At 36.0% G+C, this 22808-nt stretch overlaps 1 protein-coding gene across 2 annotated transcripts in view; it reads right to left on the minus strand.

Moving 5' to 3' along the window:
- GADL1 (glutamate decarboxylase like 1) overlaps positions 1-22808 on the minus strand; it is a 222509-nt gene that overhangs the window by 77301 nt on the left and 122400 nt on the right. For both annotated transcript variants that reach the window (XM_056129603.1, XM_056129602.1), the window contains one exon: positions 11263-11314. In XM_056129603.1, coding sequence (XP_055985578.1) covers positions 11263-11314 — 52 coding nt within the window. The remainder of the gene's footprint in view (positions 1-11262; positions 11315-22808) is intronic.

The raw sequence follows: 22808 nt of genomic DNA on the forward strand, positions 1-22808 counted from the left end.
AGTTGTAGACTTACAAATTTTTGTGCTTAGGTTTCAGTTATACGATGACCGAATACCCATCCCTCCACCAGTGCCCATTCTCCAACACCAATCATCCCAGTATCCCTCCCACCCCCCCCAACCCCCAATCCCATTCGCCTCTGTGGCAGGGCGTTCCCTTTTGTTCTTTCTCTCCTTTTGGGTGTTGTGGTTTGTAAAAGAGGCATAGAGTGTCAATCATGTTTGGTCCATAGTCTACTTTCAGCATGCATTTCCCATCCTGGGAGGTTTCTCCGAACACCCTTTATTTGGTGCTTCCTTCTCCATCTGAGCTGCCTTTTTCCCTAGCATGTGTGGCTGGCCTCCAAGCCATGGAGTAAACCTCCTGGTACTTATCTCGGGTATTCTTGGGTTTCAGTCTCCTATTTTGTTACTTTATGTTCACCAGATGAATGCAATCTTTCTATGTCTGTCCCGCTCTTTCTGACTCATTTCGCTTAGCATGGTACTTTCCATGTAGTACCACTTGTATGTAAATTTCATGACTTCATCTTTTCTAACAGCTACATAGTATTCCATTGTGTAGATGTACCAAAATTTCTTTAACCAGTCATCTGTTCTCGAGCACTTGCTTTTTTTCGATATTCTGGCTATTGTAAACAGTGCTGCAATGAACAAACAAGTGCATATGTCACTTCGACTACTTTTTTGCCTCTCTGGGATATATTCCCAGGAGTGGTATTGCTGGATCAAATGGGAGCTCAATTTCTAATTTTTTGAGAAGCGTCCATACTGTTTTCCAAAAGTTGGCATTCCCACCAGCAGTGAAGGAGGGCGCCTTTCTCACCACATCCACGCCAACACCAGTTGCTTTTGTTCTTTGGGATGTGGGCATGTCTCTGTGATGTGAGATGATATCTCATTGTTGTTTTGATCTGCATCTTCTTGCTGATTAGTGATTTAGAGCAATTTCTCAATTGCCTTTTTGCCATTCGGATTTCTTCTTTGAGAAAGTTTCTGTTCATTTTGTTGCCCCATTTTTGATGAGGTTGGATGTTTTCTTCTTGTGGAGTTCAACCAGTACTTTTTATATTCTTGATATCAACCCCTTGTCGAATGGGTATTGGGTGAATATCCTTTCCCATTCTGTGGACTGTCTATTTTGGTCACTGTTCCTTTTTCTTTTTTAATATTTTTATTAGTGAGACACCATGAGGTGCAGTTGTAAACTTACAAATTTTGTGCTTGCGTTTCAATAACACAAGGATCAAATACCCATCCTTCCACCAGTGCCCATTTCCCACCACCATGGTTCCCAGTATACCTCCCACTCCCCATCCCCCCATCCCACCCTCACTCTGTGACAAGGCATTCCCTTTTGTTCTCTCACTCCTTTTGGGTGCTATGGTTTGCAAAAGAGGCATTGAGTGGCAGTCATGTTTGGTCTATAGTCTACTTTCAGCATGCTTCTCCCATCCTGGGAGGATCCTCCCAACACCCTTCATTTGGTGCTCCCTTCTCTATCTGAGCTGCCTTTTGAGGTGCAGAAGATTCTTCGTTTAGGAAGTCCCATTTGTCTATCTCTGTTTTCACTTGCTTGGCCAGTGATGTGACACCTTTGAAGACACCATTAGCTTCAATGTCATGGAGGGTTTTGCCAACCTTTTGTTCAATGTACCTTATGGATTCCAGTCTGATATTGAGGTATTTAATCCATTATGATCTTACTTTTGTACATAGTGTTAGGTAGAGACCTGAGCACATTTTTTTTTGTAGCTGTCCAGTTTGGCCAGCACAATTTGTAAAAGAGGCTTTTCTTCCTCCACTTCACATTTCTTGCTCCCTTATCAAAGATTAGATGATCATATGTTTGAGGGGAGAAGTCAGTATCTTCAACCCTGTTCCATTGGTCTGAAACTCTGCCTTTGTTCTAGTACCATGCTGATTTAATTATTACTGCTTTGTAGTAGAGTTTGAGGTTAGGAAGATTGATTCCTCCCATTTTCTTTTTCCCAAGAATTGCTTTAGCTATTCATGGGTGCTTATTGTTCCATATGAATTTTAGGAGTCTTTGCTCGATTTCTTTGAAGAATGTCATGGTTATTGTCATAGGGATCACATTGAATTTCTACAATGCTTTGGGGAGTATTGCCATTTTGACAATGTTAATACTTCAGATTCATGAACAGAGGATATCTTTCCATTTCCTCATGTCCTCTTTTATTTCCTAAAGTAGTGTTTTATAGTTTCCTTTGTACAGATCTTTTACATCCTTAGTTAAGCTGATTCCTAGGTACTTGATTTTCTGGGACAATTGTAAACGGGATTGTTTTTATCAGGTCACTTTCTTCTCTCTCACTATTTGCACATAGGAAAGCCATGGTTTTTTGTGTTTTGATTTTATAGCCTGCAACATTACTGTACAAGTCTATTGTTTCTAGGACTTTCTTGGTAGAGGTTTTAGAGTTCTCTAAGTATAATATCATATCATCTACGAACAGTGAGAGCTTGATTTCTTCCTTTCCTACCTGAATGCCCTGATATGATATGATGGATTATGTTGATTGATTTCCGAATGTTAAACCATCCTTGTATCCCCTGGGTGAATCCCACTTGGTTATGGTTTATGATCTTTTTGATAAGTTGTTGAATTCTATTTGCTAGCATTTTGTTGAGAATCTTTGCGTAGGTGTTCATCAGGGATATCAGCCTGTAATTTTCTTTTTTTGTGGTGTCTTTGTTTCTTTTTGGTAATAGATATGGACTTCATAGTAACTGTTTGGGAGAGTTTTTGTTTCTTCAATTCTTTCTTTCTGTAGTGTAAATCCTTCATGTGTTTATAAGCCTTCTCTCTTCTATTTCTTCCTTTAAAGTCAAGCTGAGTTTTGTTCTTGTTGATCTAATCAGAGGTGATAAGGTGATGTTGAAGTCTCCAGCTACTATTGTTGCTAGCACTGTCCTCCTTAAAATCTGTTAGCAGTTGTTTTAAATATTTAGCTATTCCCTCATTAGGTGCATATACATTAAGAGTGTGATTTCTTCCTATTGTACGTATCCCTTGATGAATAGAAAATGGCCTTCACTGTCCCTTCTAATCTTTTTCAACCCGAAATTGATGTTGTCAGATACTAGTATGGCCACCCCATTTTTTTGAGGGAGCTGTTTGCTTGCAGGATTGTTTTCCATCCTTTAGCTTGGAGTCTGTGTTTGCTCTGACTCTTCTTGATTAGTTTCTTGTAGGCAGCAGAATGTTGGGTTCTGTCTCTGAATCCATTTTGCCACTCTGTGTCTCTTAATTAGTGAATTTAGACCGTTGACATTGAGAGAGATTATTGTTATGGGGTTTTGTGTCATCTTTCTGTAAGGGTCTATTATGCTTGTAGGGTTTGTCCGGTCTTATAGTAGCTTCTTTAGTCCTTCTTTTAGGTTTGGTTTTGCGTCTATGAAGTTCCTGAGCTGCTATTTATCTATAAAATGGCGTACTATTCCTTCAAGTTTGAGTGAGAATGTAGCTGGTTATAGTATTCTTAGTGAAGTGTTCATTTCAGTGAGTTTTTTCACTATATCCCACCATTGTCTTCGAGCTTGGGGGTTTTCCTCTGATAGGTCTGCTGTGAATCTAAGGGGTGCTCCTTTGTATATGATTTCCTTCTTGGACCATGCTGCTTGCAGTACTGTGTCTCTATCCGCGGCATCCATGATTGTAATTATGATATGTCTTGGAGGATTTTTATTAGGGTCTCTTTTAGCTGGGACCCTTTGAGCTCCTTTAATATGAATGGCTGCATTGTCCAGCTCTGGGAATTTTTCAATGATGATTTGTTTAACCGTGGCTTTTTCACTGGAATTGTTTCCCTGACCTTCTGGTACTCCAGTGATTGAAATGTTGTTCCTCTTGGAATCATCTCCTAGGACTCTGATTCTCTCTAGAGCTCTTCTGAGTTCTCTTGCCATTGTTTGTTGTTGCCTGTTGGCTTGGTGCAGCTGATCTTCCAGCTCACTGATTCTGTCTTTAGCTGTGGCGTTCTACTGTTGAGGGCACAGAGTGAGTTTCTTATTTCATCTACAGAATCTTTGATTCGTGACATTTCTGTGTGTAGCTTTCCAATTTTTGCTCTCATTTCTTCCTGGATTTTCTCGATTGTCTGACTCACTGTTTCTTTCATGTCCTCCTTCAATTTACTGGATATCTGTCTCACTATTTCACTGAGTTCATTGAACATCTTCATTACTTGATATCTGAATTCTCTCTAAGAAAGGTCCAAAATTAGGCCACTTCTACAGAAGCCATGCCCACTTCTGAAGAGGCCATGCCCCCTACAGATACCTGGTGTGTGGATGGGGTACAACCTGGGGGAGGAAGAAGACTGGCACAGTGTTGGGGATGAACAGGAAGAGGCTCAGGGATGTTGAACCTCCCAAGGTCCTAGAGGACGCCTGGGGCATGTACGCAGAGAAAGCCAAGTCTCATGTTCAAATGCTGATGGACTAACTGACCTGGGGGTTAAAGAAGTCCGGCACAACCTTGGGGACAAACAGGAAGAGGCTCCGAAAACTGCAGTACTCTTGCCAGAGAGATAGCGCAATGCAAACGTTGCAGGAGTTGTCCCTGGGTATTGCCAGGTGTGGCCACAAAAAATAAATAAGAGAAAGAAGAAGGGAAGAGAAAGGAAAATAGAAGAAAAGAAGAAAAAATAGAGAAGAAAAGAGAAAAGAAAAATGGGAAGAGAAGGAAAGAAATGGGAAATAAGAAAAAAGAAGAGGTGAGGGGAGGAGCGGGGGAGGGAAACATACCACCAGACCCCATGCCAGGATATTTTATTGGAGACAACCCAGAGCAGGGCATTTAAGGCCCCGCCCTACCCCAAGACACCCAGCCCCAGCAGCCTAAAACATCCAGAACTCAACCTCCTTGGTGTTCACGGATGCTCTCCTCACCCTTGGATGAGCCTCACCCAGCATTGAACCTACTCCTGGACCATGTGGCCACAACATCTCATATCTCACACCACTCATATTCCAAGAGTAGCACACCACATTCGATGGGGTTTAAAGTAGAAAGCAACCAATCTTAGGGAAATATATTTTTATGTATACATGTATATGTGTGTGTATGTGTGTGTGTGTGTGTGTGTGTGTATATATATATATATATATATAAGCACACAAGATTCAACCCTTAATAGCATGTTACATGCTAGTGATCTCTTATCGAAGGGCTTAATGGCCCCTGGGTGAAATACAAAAATCTTCACACACTTTCCTCTAAGAAAACTTATTTGGAGCATTTTCAGTTATTTATTCATAAGAAACAATACAAAATAAATTATTTCAGTTCTGCTTTGGGTCATGGGTTGGTGTTCAGGATGGAAACATCCAAAATATGACGGTGAGAAGGTGTAATGGTGGTAGGACTGGTGTTCAAATATTAAATGTAATCATATATTGTGAAGTACTTTATAAAAATAAAATAAAATTTAAAAACGCTACATACAAAGAATTCAAGTTTAGGAGGCAAGTCATACAAAGGTTTATGATGGTAAAGCTCTAGATATGAATAAGAATTTTCAATAATATGTGAACCCAATAACGGCCCAAATAGTGAATATGAGGAGTATACTCAAAAGAAAAGATCTTCATAGACAGAATGGAAAGAAATAAAATTGGCAAAGGCAAAGACACCAAGACAGGAAAAAATTTCAAGACTGATGAATAGTTAAAGTGGTGCAAAGGTCAAACTGGAAAAATTAAAGATATGCTTGTATTTTAAAAAAAATGATTCTTGTGATCTAATTCAATTATTATCAAAAGATCACTCTACATTGCTGCTTTCTTGAAGAGAAATAAACCATGAATTCTCTAACACAGAAGGTGTTCAGGCAAAGGTCAATCTGTTATAGAAACTATCAAGAGATATCCTGCTATGAGAAGGAGTTCACTAGACAGGCTTGAAATTCTTTATAAATTGAAAAATTTATGAATCCAAAATAATTCTTCCTAATATAGAAATGAAGAAAAGAAAATTTTAAAAGTTAAATACTTAAATTTCCCATGATATCAAAATAAAATATGTAAGTGATAGTATAAGAATGAATGTATTTAGTGAAACACTATGCAAAGATCTCCATGCCATTGAAGCTAAAGGCATCTTCAAGAATAAACCACCATTGATCAAGCAAGTGGAAGCAAAAATAAACAATGATTTACACAAAATTCAGTTTCTGCACCTAGAAGGAAATGGTAACGAGGATACAAAGCTCATGGAATGGGAGATATTATTTATCCATCTGATTATTTAATCATCTGTAAAATGGTGAATATCAAAGACATATGAGGCACTGATAGAACTTTACAAAAAAAAATCCAACCCCAAAGGGAAAAAAATGGGGAGAAGAGATGAACAAAAATGTCCTCAAAAAAGAAACACAAAAGTCCAAAAGGAATATGAGGTAATATTAGTGATGCTTTGCATCAGGTAGATGCAAATCAAAACAACAATGAGATATCATCTCACACCACAGAGACTGGCTGGCACACATCAATCAGAAGAACAACCAGTGTTCATTTGGATATGGGGAGAAAGGGACTCTCATTCACTGCTGGTAGAATATCACTGGTCCAGGCTTTCTAGAAAACAATATGGACATTTCTAAAAAATCTAGGAATTGAGTTTCCATTTGACTCAGCATCTCTACTTCTTGGAATATACTGCAAGGGTCAAAAAACAAAATGGAGAAAAGACACTGGCTCCCCTGTTAGTTGAAGCGCTATCCATAATTGTCCAAATCTGGAAAAAACCTTAATGTTCAAGAATGACTGGATAAAGAAAGTATGGTATAGAAACACAGTGGAATATTAATCTGTCATAAGAAAAGATAAAGTGACAGAATTTGCTGCTACATGGAGGGACCTGGAGAAGTACATGCTGAGTGAAGTTAGTCAAAGGGAGAGAGATTAACACAGAATAACTGTCTCATATGTGGGATGTAAGGAAACACAATGGTGGAATAACTACTACCCAAAGACAATGGAAGCAAACAAAATGAGAACTAGTGAGAACTGGTATTCAGTAGGAAACTGGAGTTATCTTTTTGAGGAGACTGGAGAATAGTACAGGGAAGGGGTAATATCTATGGTAGAGTAAAGTATTCAACCAGGAGGAAGAGGTGGTAATTAAAGGTGGCAAATTATTATTCATGAAGCCATATCAGCAACAGTACTGTAAGTCACAGTGCAAAAAATATATTTAAAAAATGACTTCTCTCATAGAAGCCGACTGGTTGGTGCTAGGCATATGGAGTTTGGGATGTAACTTGTGGACTGAAATAGATACTGGCGAGGGGACTGATGTTTAAACATTGTACGCTTGAAACCCAATCACAAATAACTTTATGATTTCACAGTAACTAAATAAAACAAGTGAAAAAAAAAGAATGATTTTACTCTGGGAAAGTATTTATTAGATTTTAGATACAACACAGAAGAATCTTAGATTAATGTAGACTTCATTTGCATTAATGATGATGATAACCTTTCATCATCTTTAAGAATATAGATAGATAGATGTATATAATTTTTCTCTTTTCAGGACAGGATATTAAAAAATGTATACATTGGTTTGTTATGCTGATTTCATGTTCTTAATATAGCATTCTCATTGCCATCTGCTAAACAATGGGGAAAATAATTATGTATGTATATGTGTATAGATATATATGTGTGGGTGTATATATACAAACCAATTTTTTTTCTAAACTCAGAAACCTAGAGCTGGCAGTTTAACAGACTTAATGTCCAATTAAATCTATGTATGTCTTTAGTATGCATTAGGGTTATTATTAAGTCAATTAAAGGCAGTATTTAACAAAAAAGAGGGTAGTCTACTTGACACTGATCTGTGAAGTTCAAGATCAACATCTACTAGACTTTTTACAAATAAAATACAAATAGATAAGCAAATACAAAGCACATACAAAAATTCTTTAAGTAGGATTTCTGAAACACCATTTAGGAAGTCACAATCACTAATTGTTTTGTTTTGTTTCGTTTTGGGGTTATAGTGACAGTGTTCAGGTATTACTCCTGGCTTTGTGCTAAGAGATCACTCGTGGCGGTGCTAAAGGGTCCATAGGTGGCTAAAGAATGCTAATGAATGAACCAAGATCGGCCACATACAAGGAAAGTCCCCTAACAGCTATACTATGTCTGGTCTGCTTTCACTAAATTGAGTGAGTGGATCCCAATGATAAAGCATTTTGGGAAGAAAGCTAAAAACTTATTAAAAATTACTTTTTTATAATAAGGTGAGTATTTGCAATTCCTTAGAGATAAAGATTAATAAATCTCTTCACTCACTTTTTTAAAGACTTTAGGAGGGATATATAAATGATTATTAATAATTTCAACTATTTACTTTGTTTTTTGGAGGGCACACCCAGAGATGCTCAGGGATTACTCCTGGCTCTGTGCTGAATGATCACTCATGGAGGGCCTGGGAAATCATATATGGTGCCTGGAACTGAACCCAGTTCAGCTCATCACAAAGCAAACACCCTATCCACTGTACTATTGATCTGTCATGTCATCTTTTTAAGAAATCACTTTTTCTTCTAACGTTTTAAGTGAAAATATAGTTTTGAGATATATATATATATGTAACTTTTCAAAGGAACTAGCACTCCATCACTAGAAAAGTAAAGCAAGCAAAGCTTGATAAAATAAAGACATCAACCTTAGTAAAATAAAGATGGTGACTTAAATTCAAACTTAAGGCAATTATATTGCTTTTGTTCACCCCTACACACCTAAGTGTACATCTACAGAAAGAACAGACATTTTTAGGTAATCTTCATGTCATTACCATGCCTAAAATTTATCCATAATTTACTGTTTTTCCATTACCCGTTCATATTACAAGTTGTATAACTGTTTTGAAATTTACTTTTTTGACAATTAACTTTTTTACCATTACAATAGCTCCATGTGTTACATTTAGTTGATGTTTCTCTTAGTTCTCTTTGACCCTAAAGTAATCATCTTTATGCCTTCCTTTACTTTCCTTTATACTGATTACCTGTCGAATAAACTAGGTCAGCTGTCCTGCAGAATATTTGACATTCTAAATCTGTCTTCTTAATTCTTTGTCGTACTCTTAGAAAGGTGTTTAAATATTAATTCTTCTGCTATCTTTGCAAGTTCTTTTTGATCCGTAGTTTTCTAGAACTTTTGATTCTGAGAACTTTCTAATCAAATGATTTCTTTTTAGAAAGCAGTGGAAGCCCTGGGGTAAAGAGTCTGGAGAAATATTTCCCAAACACACTTGAGGAACAATGTCCTATCTCACCTGAACTGATATGACTTGTCTTCCTGAGAATCCTTTGTCTCATTTATTCAATTCTTGTCTTTCTTTCAGACTATTCCTTCTTTCTCATAACATCCAAGATGATCTTTTAAAATAGAACCCATAGTATTCTCTACTTAAAACTTCCCTGATAACTCTACTTATAAATCCAAAGGTCTAATCATGACCTACCTGATGCCACCTGATCTGATCTCTGAACACATCTCCAACTCAAACATCTTCAATTTTTTGGGTATTTTTTTTGGCCATAACTAGAGTTACTCAGGGGTTACCTCAAGCTCTGTATTCAGGGATCACTCCTGATGAGCTGTGGGGAGCATATTGAGTGTCAGGGATCAAACTCAGACCAACATGTATAAGAAAAATTCTCACCCACTGTACTATTTCTCCAGCCCCTCCATCATCTTAATCTTTGCTTTTTATACCTATTTTGACTCCATAAGTACATGAAATATTTCAATTTTTTTCAGATACATATTGATTGTATTCAGAGTGCCTTTTTCTCAGACACATGAATGAGCATTTATCATAATTCAGATATCAGGTTAAAGACAACCTTGAGGAAAAGGAGAGAGGAGGGAATTGGAGAGGAGAGGAAAAGAGGGGAAAGAAAGAAAAAGAAAGAAAGAAAGAAAGAAAGAAAGAAAGAAAGAAAGAAAGAAAGAAAGAAAAAGAGGGAGGGAAGGAGGGAGGGAGGGAGGAAGGAAGGAAGGAAGGAAGGAAGGAAGGAAGGAAGGAAGGAAGGAAGGAAGGAAGGAAGGAAGGAGAGAAAGAAAGGAAGGAAGAAGAGAAAGAAAGGAAGGAGAGAAAGAAAGAAAGAAAGAAGAAAGAAAGAAAGAAAGAAAGAAAGAAAGAAAGAAAGAAAGAAAGAAAGAAAGTAGGGAAGGGAGGGAGGAAGGGAAAGCTAATCCTTGGCACTACATCTAAACTATCAAAAACAAACCAGTAGTCCTCTATCCACATGTGAATATTTTAACCTATTAATTTCCATAATACTTGCCAATTTGTAGCTCTCCGCTTTTTTTTGAAAAAGCCATATCTCACAAATCTGTTTTTTTTAAATATAGATGTCATTATTTGATACTTTCTATATATATTTTTTGCTTATTCCTTACACACTCTATTTGAATGTAAACATTATTCTATAAAGAAATTTCTCTGTATAAACTACTCTGTATAGAACTGTACTTGATAAATAGAAGTTGATCAATGAATCTTGCTAAGTATATAAGTTCTATAAATCAGGTTGCATTTGTACTGTATAGGTTGCTGACCTACAATTGCCAGGTAATTTTTACATTTCGTTTAAAATCTCTATGAACTATATGAGATGCAAGATAACCTCAAATTACATATTTCTCAAAAATTAGAATTCAACATTTTCCATATTTTATGGCACATTGTATTTTTGAAAAGTATGTATTTATGAAAAATATATTTTCAACTTTTAACTACTCATTTCTCATACATGCATATAATGCAACAACACATGTCTTATTTTGCCATTGCTCCAAAGCTACTATGCTCTCATTATTTTATAAAAAGAGAAAGCTGTATGCATTGCTCTATATTCACTTAATTGATTTTTACATGCAGGCACCACTAAAGCACAGTTCAAAATTTGCAGCACAATCATTAAGCAATTTATATATCAAGATAGAGGTCATAATTTATTCAAAATTATCCTTGGTAATTATTATTGAACACTTTAATTTTCAATACTTAAGGCAATCGTGCTCTCTGTGAATCCAACAAAGGAAAAATACACACTAATAGACTAAATTAACATAATGGACTTTATGAATTAAGCTAATGACTTGTTTCTAGGTCTACAACATAAAAGCCAACGAAATAGATTAAAAATTATCACCTTCATCATTGTTGACTGGTAAAATCATCAGCACTACTCCAAAATCCCTTACCTCCATAAGTAACTTGAATCCTTCTCTTTTCTTGATTTCTTCTACTAGGTACCTAAAAATAAATGTCACAAAAATGTTCGTAATTTGCAATAAGAATTTTCATAAATATGAAGAATGTATAATAAAGCAGTTATTTCTGACATATAAACAAAACAAAAATGCGAATCTCTTGAGACCAAATATATACAGGCAAAGAAACAACACATAGACAAATGTAGGGATTTAGACAAAGACTACTGAACTTACTGAAACTTCCTAAAATCTGAGTAAAAAACATATATTTTTATATTTCTTTTTAATGAGAGATTTATATCACTTATCAGCATCAAACTTTAAGTCCAGTAGGAAAGCCGCATGGTAGATTAGATATCCATTCAATCTTTAACAAAGTAGGTTTCACATTTACTTATAAACTGGATGGGAATTTAGCATAAGTACTTCAATGATCAAACAGACTTAGAGGAGAGTTTTAGTATGTAGTTCTGATTGTAAGTTTATTTAAATACAAAACCTTCAAATTATGACCTAGGTAAATTGAAGGAGGATTAAAAATTGGCATTGTTCAGGAAAAAGAGAATTATCACAACATAAGCAAAGACATCTTATTATCTCATTTCTACTTTGGACAAACTGGCAGGCTACCGAATGTAACCTGCCCACATGGCAGAATCTGGCAAACTCCCCGTGGCGTACCCGATATGCCAAATACCAGTAACAATGATGGGTCTCATTCTCCTACACCTGAAAGAGCCTTGAATATGGCACTTTTCTAAAAATCTCAGGGCTAGGACGAAGGAGACGTTATTGGGGCTTGCTCGAAGCAATTGACGAATAAGCAAAGGTAGAAATAGATGGGGTATGGAATATTACTTATAAGAGACAAATAGCATTGAAAATATAGAATAAATTAATATTGATGCCTCCTTTTGGGGCTTTGTCTTGTCTATATGAGAAAGAAGCTTTTTGAACCAACACAAAGAATACATGTTATTCCTAGAATGTTTGAGGTCCTTGATTCTATTTTTACCATGCACACAAAAAGAATCTTTCTGAAATCCTGTTACTGAAAATTATAATTTGATTATGATCCTTAAAGTTTCATAGCAATTTATGTAGGATTTCAAATTTGAAGTTAAAATATCTAAGAGGTGCTAACTAAAACAAAATTTACTTGCCAGGATACTGACTGTGAAATTATATGATCAAGTGAAATACCAAGGATGAAAGAATGGTTCAATAGAAACAAATTAAAGGAAATAATAGATTACATTAATAAAAGACAAAACTCATATGATGTAATCAACAGATGTAGAAAAATTTTTGATAGGATTCAACACCCTTTTATGGTAAAAACTATAAATAAATTACAGAAAGAAACTTCAATATAATAAAGGTTATATTCAACAAAACTACAACTAATATACCTGGTAAAAAATAGAAAAATTTTTTCTATGGTCATGCACAAGACAAGTATATTCACTCTTACCACCACCATTATTCAACATAGTACTGCAAGTTCTAGCCCTAAGCAATTAGATGAGAAAACGAAATTAAAGGGATTCAAATTGGAGAAGTCAAATTACGACTACATGTGGTTGATAATATTCTAAAAAGAAAACCCTAACAACCTCAGAGGGAAAAAATGGAATGCATAAACCTATACAGTAAAAATGGCAGACTAAAAAATACACAAAAATCTGATTGAACTCTATATGAAAAATATGATGTAGAAGGGAAATGATTTTTTTAAAATCTCATTTGCAATTGTGTCTAAAGTCACCTATCAACAAAGGAGGTAAAGATACAGATTGGAAACTCTAAGTGAGAATTAGAATAATAGAAGACATAAGGAAATGAAGAAGTATTTATGTTCATAGACTAGAATAATTTACACTGTTAAAATGACGATCCTACCCAAAGCATTATGCAGATTCCAATGGCATTCTCAAATAAATACTAATAAATTTGTATAAAGTCACAAATCTCCTCAAACAGTCAAAGTAATTCTGGGAAGAAAAATAAAAAGGTAGGAATTTTGCATTCCTTTACTTTGAACTATACTACACAGCTATAGTAATCACAGTTTGGCACCGGAATAAAATACCAATGTAATATAATTGACAGAGAGGTAAGCCCTCAGATCTATGGAGCTAATTTATGACAAAGGAACCAAGAGCATAAAGTTGAAGATGAAGAGCCTCTTCACCAAGTGGTGTTGAGAAAACTGATTTTCTCTAGAAAACTAGAAAACCAGCACATGCAAATAATAAAACTGGATCATATCTAATACCATATACAACAGTTAACTGAAAATTGACTAAAGAACCTCAAGTGAGGCTGGAATCTGTGAAATGTGTCAAGATAAATATAGGCTGAACTCTCCATGATAGTGGTTTCAAAGGTGAATTCAATGATTCAACTCCAACAACAAAGGAAGCAAAAGCAAAACTAAACAAAGAGGCTTACTTCAATCTAAATCTAAACAAAGAGTCTTACTTCTGCACTGTGCAAGAAACTATGGTTAAAACACACATTGTAACTAAATGGGAGAAAATATTTGTACATTATCCATCTGAGAAATGGCAAATATTGAACAAATAAAAATCATTCACAAAACTCAACAACATCAAAAAACAACCCCCATTAAAAATAGAGAGAAGAGGGGTCAGAGAGAGTACCACAGGAAGGGTGCTTGCCTTGTCACCAAGGTTTGATCCTCAGTACTCCACAGAGTCCCCTAGCACTGCCAGGAGTGCAATGTAAATCCAGGGACAGGTCCTTAGCACAGCTGGGTATAGGCCAAAAACAAAGAGATACAAAGACAGAGAGTGTAGGGGAAAGGGGAGAAAGGGAGAGAGGAGAGGAGGGAGGGGGAAGGGGAGGAAGTGAGAGAGGGGGAAGGGGAGGAAGAGAGAGAGAAAGAGAGAGAGAGAGAGATCCAGGAGGGAGAGAAGGGGAAGAGAGAACTGAACAAAAAGTTCTCCAAAGAGTACATAGGCATGAGTGACAAGCATATGAAAAAGTAAATGCAACTCAAAACAATAAAATATCACCACAATACTGAGAACAGTTCATATAAAAAAGACTAGAAGCAATCAGCTTCTGGTTGTGAAGATGTGGTTAAAAAAGAAAAAGGGAGAAATTCTCATTGTTTACTGTTAGTATTGTAAATTGGTTCAACCTCTGTAGAAAACAGTCTGATGACTTTAAATACTTGAAAACAGAACTACCATATCATCCAGTAATTCTAGTGCTTTGCATCTACTCGATGAATTTGTCAACACAAATTTTAGAAGATATGTATACTGATACTCACTGCAGTGTTATTCACAACAGCTAAGTTCTGTAAACAACCAAGGTTCCCAACAACAGAAAAGTGGATAAAGAAGACGTAGTATAAAAACACAATGGAATTCTATTCTGCTATAAGAAAAGATGAAAGATTGCATTTTGCTACCTCATGGTCAGAGTGTTTTTTAAGAGCAGTAAGTCAAAAGGAGGAAGACAAAACACTGGATGATTTTACTCTTAAGTGGATAATAAAGAAACAAAGCAGCGGAATGGACAATGTCAACTAAAAACAAACCTTAGCCTCTTATAACAGAGCTGAGTTTACCAAGCAGAAAAGGAGAATGAAGAAGTAGGGAGGAAAGGGCATAGTAAACATGACCTTGGAATTGGGTTGAGGGATGCCAGCACTTTGATTGGTGGTGGATGGGGTGTTGCAGCATCACATGCCACACATAAATATTAGCACTAAGAATTACAAAACATGTTACCCGAATTAAAATAAATATATATGTATATATATATGGGCATTAAAGTGTCACCTATGGGATATGATCATGATCTGAAATTACACATATACTTAATATTTAAGAAAATCAACAAAAATTACTACTCTTGAATTTTATCTCCTTTGTTTATAAAAGTGGAATAATACCATTTTCTTTTTCAATATTAAAATATTGTTATAGAACATTAAATAAAATCATGCCCTTGATATGTTTACATTGTTTGTGTGTTTGTATTTGAGGAGTGAGAGTGAGAGAGAGTAAGAGAGAGAGAGAGAGAGAGACACCACTGAAATATTTAATGCTTACACTATCCTTTCACTGAATGTTTTTGCATTTTGTTTTGTTTTTCCAGGATGTGTTATGTAGCTGTTAATTTGGGGCCCTTTATCACACTGCCCACTTTCAGACAAAAGCAGTTCTAATGGTCAACAGAAATGATGCTTAAGATTACTGGTACACAAATAAGAATAAATTAAAGCAATGCTATTAAACCATGCTGCTCACGTGGTATTAACATAATTTAAAAAATGTTAAGGCAATATTTAGCTAGTGAGAATGTGAAAGAAAGCTACTACCAACCATTTGAAGTGAAAATACACAGAGGCGACTCAAATGGTTAGTGTTGTATGCTTTGAATCCTGGGGTCTCAAGTTAGATCCCTTGCACCACCTCGTCCTCTGAGACAGTGCCAAGAGCAGTGCCTTAAAATGGCTGGGTGTACATCCCTCAGAGTAATAACATTCATATCTAATGATGCAGCAAATTACATTTAAGATGCTAGTCTACCAGGAAAAAGGTATCAATGCTATCATAAGATGGATGGAAGGAACTATCATTGTAGGTAGGGCAATAGATAGGTATATGGATACAGATATATAATCTGTGTTATTCTATACACACAAGTTATTGTTTCTAATCTATGTGTGCATATCTGTATATTCCATACAAAATAACTGGAAGCAAAATTAATACCCAGAAATTGAAAAAACGAACTGCAGTGAAATGTGTTTTAACGACACAGTGCAATGTGGTACATCTATTACAAAGACTAAATTATATGTACTCTTATTAAACCCATAGGGAAGCTTGTGAAGAACGCTGCAGGACACTCTGGCAAGAAAGAGGCATTGAGGCTTTCTGAGGAAGCAACTTTATTAAACACGTCAACAAGGGCTGGAAGGAGTCATATCTAAAGTCTGAGCCAGAGAACAAAAGGAGACCAGCTTAAATAATCACCCTCAGCAAGCAAGCATGGTTACAAAGGCAGCAACCAAGATCAGGATATTCCTTCCCCACTAGCTGAGGGACTGTTAGTTGTCACAGAAGAATAACTTACCACTCCCGTCTGACCACAGTGCCTCAAGCTCCCACATTTTAAGGTTTCCTATCATAAGAGATAAAAGCAAACTACCAAGAAATATAAATAATACCATTCTACATTTTGAAAAGCATATTAAAAATCCTTATATATATGCATGTATGTATGTGAGCAAGAAGCAAAGCAAGAAAAGATATATAGTGAATTGTTAATGTTTATCTGAGAAAGGGATACGTAGAAATCATTAATTCTCTTTTCACATCTCAGCAAATCTTCATAGATGTGGTTACTTGAATATATGTTTTACATGTAACTTAATAAAAGCAAAAAACATTAATAAAAGCATAGGGGAAAAAGTAAGTAGAGGCGTAGTCTCTACTTATACAATGAAAGCCTTTTTGTACCTTCTCAGGTATATTGTTAACTCGAAAGCTTTGCCAGGATTTTATCTGGAAGAGACATATACTCATCCTGACACTCCAAGGCTATGAAAGAGTTTTGCATCTCTAGAAATCCTCGGAATTATTCTGGAAGATTCTTGTGAATCAGCTCCTGAGTCACCTGAGTCTGTCTTGGTTTTCTCATGTAAGGAACAGAGAAATAAAACCTGACTGGTATGATTCTTCCACAACAAGTAATAACCATATTCTATGGAGATGCACTAGCTATTGTCTCAAGTAAATTTATTGTAATCAAATTAGCTAAAATTTGCTTCTGGTTGGGGGATGGGGAGATAGCTCAAAGGACTGAGCTCATATTTTGTATATAGGAGGCCAGAATACAATCCCTTGCACCACAAGGTCCCCAAAGCACAACTAAGAGTGACCCCACACTTTGTACTGGAAGCAGCTCTGAGCACCACCAGGTTTGGCCCCAAAATAAAACCAGGAGGACCTTCTCCTGAGAGAAAGGCATACCCAAAGAAAGCAGAATCATTTCTGTGAAAATTCTGATTTCTTGCTAATTATGTGACCTGAATCAATGTTTCAACTTCAGTCTCTTCCAAAGCCTGTAAAATCCAACATAACACTCCAAATGTGAGTGTAGAGATGATGTGGAAGAAAATTTGCAACAACAATAATAAAAAGGCTCACACCATTAGTTACCAAATTATGCCCTATTTTATACCATACTAACAACTTTCTTGCATTAAGGGCTCCGTTTCCACATAAATTTCCGCAAGTTTGGGCATGTCTATTAGATTGTCTTTGTCTACAATCTAAAAGTACACTTTGCTTATTTCACAAGGACATTTATTGATCTGATTGTACAGTTCAGTAATGTCATCAAGAACCAGGCACTTCCTATCATTTCAACCAGGTATACTTAGTGTTAGTGGGTTTTCTCACATCCACAAGAAAGCTGCCACAACTCAATCCATCAGACCCCTATTCAAACAGCATTCCAAGAAAAAAGAAGAGGTTAGTGAAAATCATTGTCTCTTCATTTGTGTCTACTTAAGTTCAGTATATTTTCCCCCAAAGTCTTCATATAATTCTTCTTATATCTTTGATGAATAAAGCTGATTAAATATCTATCCCTAAACTAACTGTTGTCAAAGGAGATTGGCTTAGACCAGTGCTCCCAGCTGGAATATCGCAACAAAAAATAAAACCAAAGTTCTATTGGCAAGGGAAAAAAAGAGAATAAGTTGTTGGATGAACAGTCAGCATTGTCTGCATACTAGTTAATTTCAAGTTAAAATGTTACAGTCCCCTTAGAGCTTTTAATGTGATAGAGAATATGCTGAATATCCCAGAGAGGAATAATATAGTAGTTAATATAGCAGTTACTAATTCCTAAACATAGTTGACAATGGAAATAGTTTGGGAAAGAGCATCTATTAAGATCTTCTGGAAATCTGTTATCTCACAAAGTGAACTTTCAGAAATGCTAGCTTAGCAGAGACTCTTGTATAAGGTACTTCTATTCCTTTTAGTAAATGCTTAAAGAAATTGAATTTGGAGAAGGAAATCCAAATAAGCTGTGAATCACTACTGCCTACATTCATAGGAATGATTTATCTTCCCCTTTTTTTTCCTTTTCAATAAATGGAAAGAGCCTAAAGATAAAATACATTTTAAAAAAAATCTATTCTTATCTGATGTAAACTAGAGCAGCAAAAAAAGAAACGCATTGAGTTTTTGTACACAATGCAGGAATAAGTCACTCTTACCAAAAGACATCCAGGTAAATGGGTTCGAGAGGTAACAATAGCTTTAAAATCTCATCATTGTCCTTCCACTGCACTTAGCCAAAAAAAAAAGAAAAAAAGAAAAAAAGAAAAGGCAAAAAGAAAATACATTAGCATGAATTTTTCCTACTGTGTAAAATTCTGGCTTGATTTTGAAGCATACATCAAAGATAATCTTGGATTTCTTTTCAAGCCCATGTTCTCTCTTGAACATATATTCTTCTCTTTCTCTATCCTCATATCTAAGTAAATTTATCTCAATAAAAACCTATTGCGTAAAAATAAAAATTAATCTTGCTCCAAAACATTCCTCTCTCCTTTGCTAATGAATGTACTTCCAATATTAGAGACCCTCAATCATTCTGTGAATCTATCTGATATTTTGGCACTTTGCTTATCATTTTGAAGAGTCTACTTTGTGTGTGTGTGTGTGTGTGTGTGTGTGTGTGTGTGTGTGTGTTTAGAGATAGTCTTTCCAGGCTCTCTCTCTCAATTCATCAGCCACTGACAATATCCCTAAAGTAGTCCAAGAATTTCGTCCAGACTCATGTCCTCACTTGAAATTTCTCTTGAAGCAGGTGCCCTATCATACCTCCTGAGATTTTTTTCCCCATCTGCTTTCTGTAGTAGGCTGAGCATACATTAAAACATAATGCATGGCTTGTGTGATTCATCACGAATACCTAGATACTACATCCTCCAGCAACTGTGATTTTTTATAAAATGACCAATATAAAGAATAAATGAAGACGCTGGCTTTTTCATAGTCTTTTGACTCTTTTGCTTCCATCTTCTAGAGAAATATACTAGTCCGAAAGTGCCATGGTGTAACTGCTCACCTTTTCATATTGAAAACAATAAATCCTTTAGTATTTATGCAAGCCAGTGAAACACATACCTTTAGAGAGATTACAGAGATTGTGTGTCAAGGGGATAGATAAATGGTACACTGGAGACCTAACAAAGTAGCAGAATGGGAGTTCCTGAGCTGGTTGTTGTTGTTGAAAAAGACTTGTGCCCAGGATTTTTCCAGACTAGCTTTAAAAATTACCCCATTGTGAATATCCATTTAACCTGCTGTTATGTGTTGTGACTTAGCAAAGGCCTAGAAGGTATCCTCAGCAACAGGCAGCCAGAGTACTATAAAACATTTTCAATTCTCCCAGGCAGATAGCAGACAAGCTCAGTCATCTAATTGGTGCAGAAGATGTTGGCTTTAAACCTTCAATTCTGCTTTAGAACCCCTTGCTTTAGAATCCCAGTGCTACTGATTTTCGAACAATCAAAGGAAAAAGCAAGTTTTTTGCATCAATTTTCCTTGAGAGAAGTGTTCTCTTATTCCCTTATCACTTGGAATGACAGCTTTCAAACAAAAACTAGAAAAAGTCTTAGCTATCTTCTAGGCTCTCTTTTCTTCCTTCTGAATGGGTTGCAGACAACTCATATATGGGAATTATCCTTTTCAAAATGTCAATTCTTGCTTTCCATGGGGAAAAACAAAAAAGCTAATTGACAGAGGTGATGATAATCTGTTGGATCATCAAAATCTGGTCATTAAATTTTAAAGTCAATATACAAATTTTCAGAACTAATTAATTGTTAATTGTTGAGCATAGAAAATTGTTTCCATGGAATTCTTACTGTAATATGTCAGAGAAGAGAAAAAAATGCCCAGATTTTCTAGTAAAGATCTAACTCAGGGTCTAGGAAAATAATGCTCTTGGCCACAGCGGGTGACTGATAATGGATGTGTGCTCCAAATACTAACAAATTTTTACTTTTCTATAGTTATCTACTGAAGAAAATTACTATACCTCCTGAAGACAACACAACAGTGTTACTGTGACTAAGAAATAATGCCAGAATCTTCTGGCCATAGATAGGAATGTTTTTTATTACATGTTAAAGAAACAACTCTGGGACAGTAGCTTGATGAGAAATATTTTCTTAATCCTCACCAGTCAGTGCTTTGAACTGATGATACCAACTCACACTATCAGGCATGTTCTAGAGCTAATTGCACTGGCCTGTGGGAGTCGATTGTTAAATATTCAGGACTTTTGTAAGTCTACAACTGTTGTCAGCTTGTAATTATTTGCATCGCAACAACATGGACCAAGAAGTCTGGCAGGCATTACAAACTGGAGTTCTTCCCACCCAGTCAGTTTCCCCGAATACCTCTTCATCAAGGATCCAGGAAACAGGATCTACCACTGAATTAAGCAAGTATTGTATCTTCTCTGAGGAGCAGAACCAGAAACCTATCAGCCAATTTGTAAAGCCAAATAATCAAGCCCTATGCACATATCAAAAAGCCTAGAAATAGCCAGTGTTGATTGGGGGGAGGGGGAAAGTGTGGTCGAATCATCCACTTAGGTGGGAATTTCATCAGGTTAAACCCCTATGGAAAGCAATATAATGTTCCATCCAAAATATAAGAACTGAACTACCATATGACCCAATGACACCACTTCTTGGCATCTATCCCAAAAATACAAAAAAATTAATTCAAAAGGATATATGCACACATGTTCATCACCACACTTACCTCAATAGCTAAGATATGGATATAACCCAAATGCTCAAATACAGATGAATGGATCAAGAAGTTGTGAATGGAATCTAAACAGCTCTAAAAAAGTACAAAATCATGCAATTTACATGAATGGAACTAGAGGATACTGAGTGAAATCAACAAACAATGATGCTGTATAATCTCCCTCTTATGTGGGACTTAAAGATGCATAGCAATGTATTTAGTCACAAAGAAGCACAGGCAGTATAACAGGAGAACTAATCCATATATTTGAGTTGGTGAGGGCTGAAAGGGAGGAGCATTTAGATCCTTGGGGCAGGGAGAGGAGTACACTGGTGATGGGTGTGATGTTAGAATTAAATGCATGAAAAAAACATTATTATCAGTACTATAAACAAGGACTCTCAATCAGTCAAAAATGTTAATAAAAAGGAAAATAAAAAATAGATTAAAAAGGTTTCATAGTAAAATACATATATATATATATATTTATGAAATTTGGGCCAATGTTTCCAAAATCTTCTCATAAGACTGGTTTTACAACTGGATTTTTTTAAAAGGTGTAACATTTTGTAATTCAGTATTAAAGGGAACACTAATAGAAAAAATAAAGCCCTATGTTTCTAATTTATTATCATTTTTTCCGCCTTTCCCTCCCATTGTTGTTGCTGGTATTTTGATGACTGGAGAGTAGATGCTGGGTTGCTGGACTCATCAATTTGGCTGAGTTGCTCTCACTCTAGATGGTGGTGCTCAGCTGGGCAGGACATTCCATTTCTATGCTTACTGAGGGTCTTATACATAGTTGTGGTGCTCACTAGCACCTGGTCAATGGGTACTAGAAAATGCACCTAGGTGGGTGTGGAGAATTACACTCATCATAGGACATTACCCGGGATCTAACTCACAACCTCAGGAATGCAAGGCAGGTGTTATCTCAGAGTCACCGTTGAACCCTTGTGATTGTCAATCCTAGAGAAACTTTCTCCAAATTTATAATTCCTTTTTTTTGTTGGTTATTTTTGGGGGGGGGGGTGGCACACCCAGTGAAGTTCATGGCTTACTCCTGGCTCTGAGCTCAATGATCACTTTTAGAAGAACACTGGGGACTACATAGGGTGCCCAGGATTAAACCTGAATCATTTACCTGCAAAGCAAATACCTTATCTCCTCTACTATCTCTCAAGTCCCAAATTTATAATTTTACATGTTTCCGATTGACATGGCTAAAAATACTCTGCCCTTTTATTTGGCTTAGGGAGTGAAAGAACAGGGAGACTTTTACTCACCCAGGACTAGAGTGTAGGATATCAAGAACGTGAAAAACTATTATGAGTAATGGCATGAAAGAGGAGGGATTGTTTCTCTCATATATAAATATAGGTCAGAGTCTTCAGTAATGATCACTGAAATGTTAATTCAATTCAATTCAACTTGACAAACATTTACAAACAATAAGTGTTTTGTTGAATTGAATTGAAATGTTAACATTTATCCTCCTGTGATATTTCTCTGCAAAAATTAGAACATATCGTTAGACTATAAATTAAATTCTACCCTGAGAGGAATGTTAATTTTATAATAAATACAATCATTAAACATTCACATCTAACCTTATTTCAAGACACCTGTCACTAAGTTACTTAGCATCTTAGATAAAATAATGCAGAAATTCTCTCATGCTTGAAGAGTATGAAAAAA

This window comes from Sorex fumeus, unplaced genomic scaffold (assembly GCF_029834395.1).
Source record: "Sorex fumeus unplaced genomic scaffold, SorFum_2.1 ptg000072l, whole genome shotgun sequence".
Lineage (NCBI taxonomy): Eukaryota > Metazoa > Chordata > Mammalia > Eulipotyphla > Soricidae > Sorex > Sorex fumeus.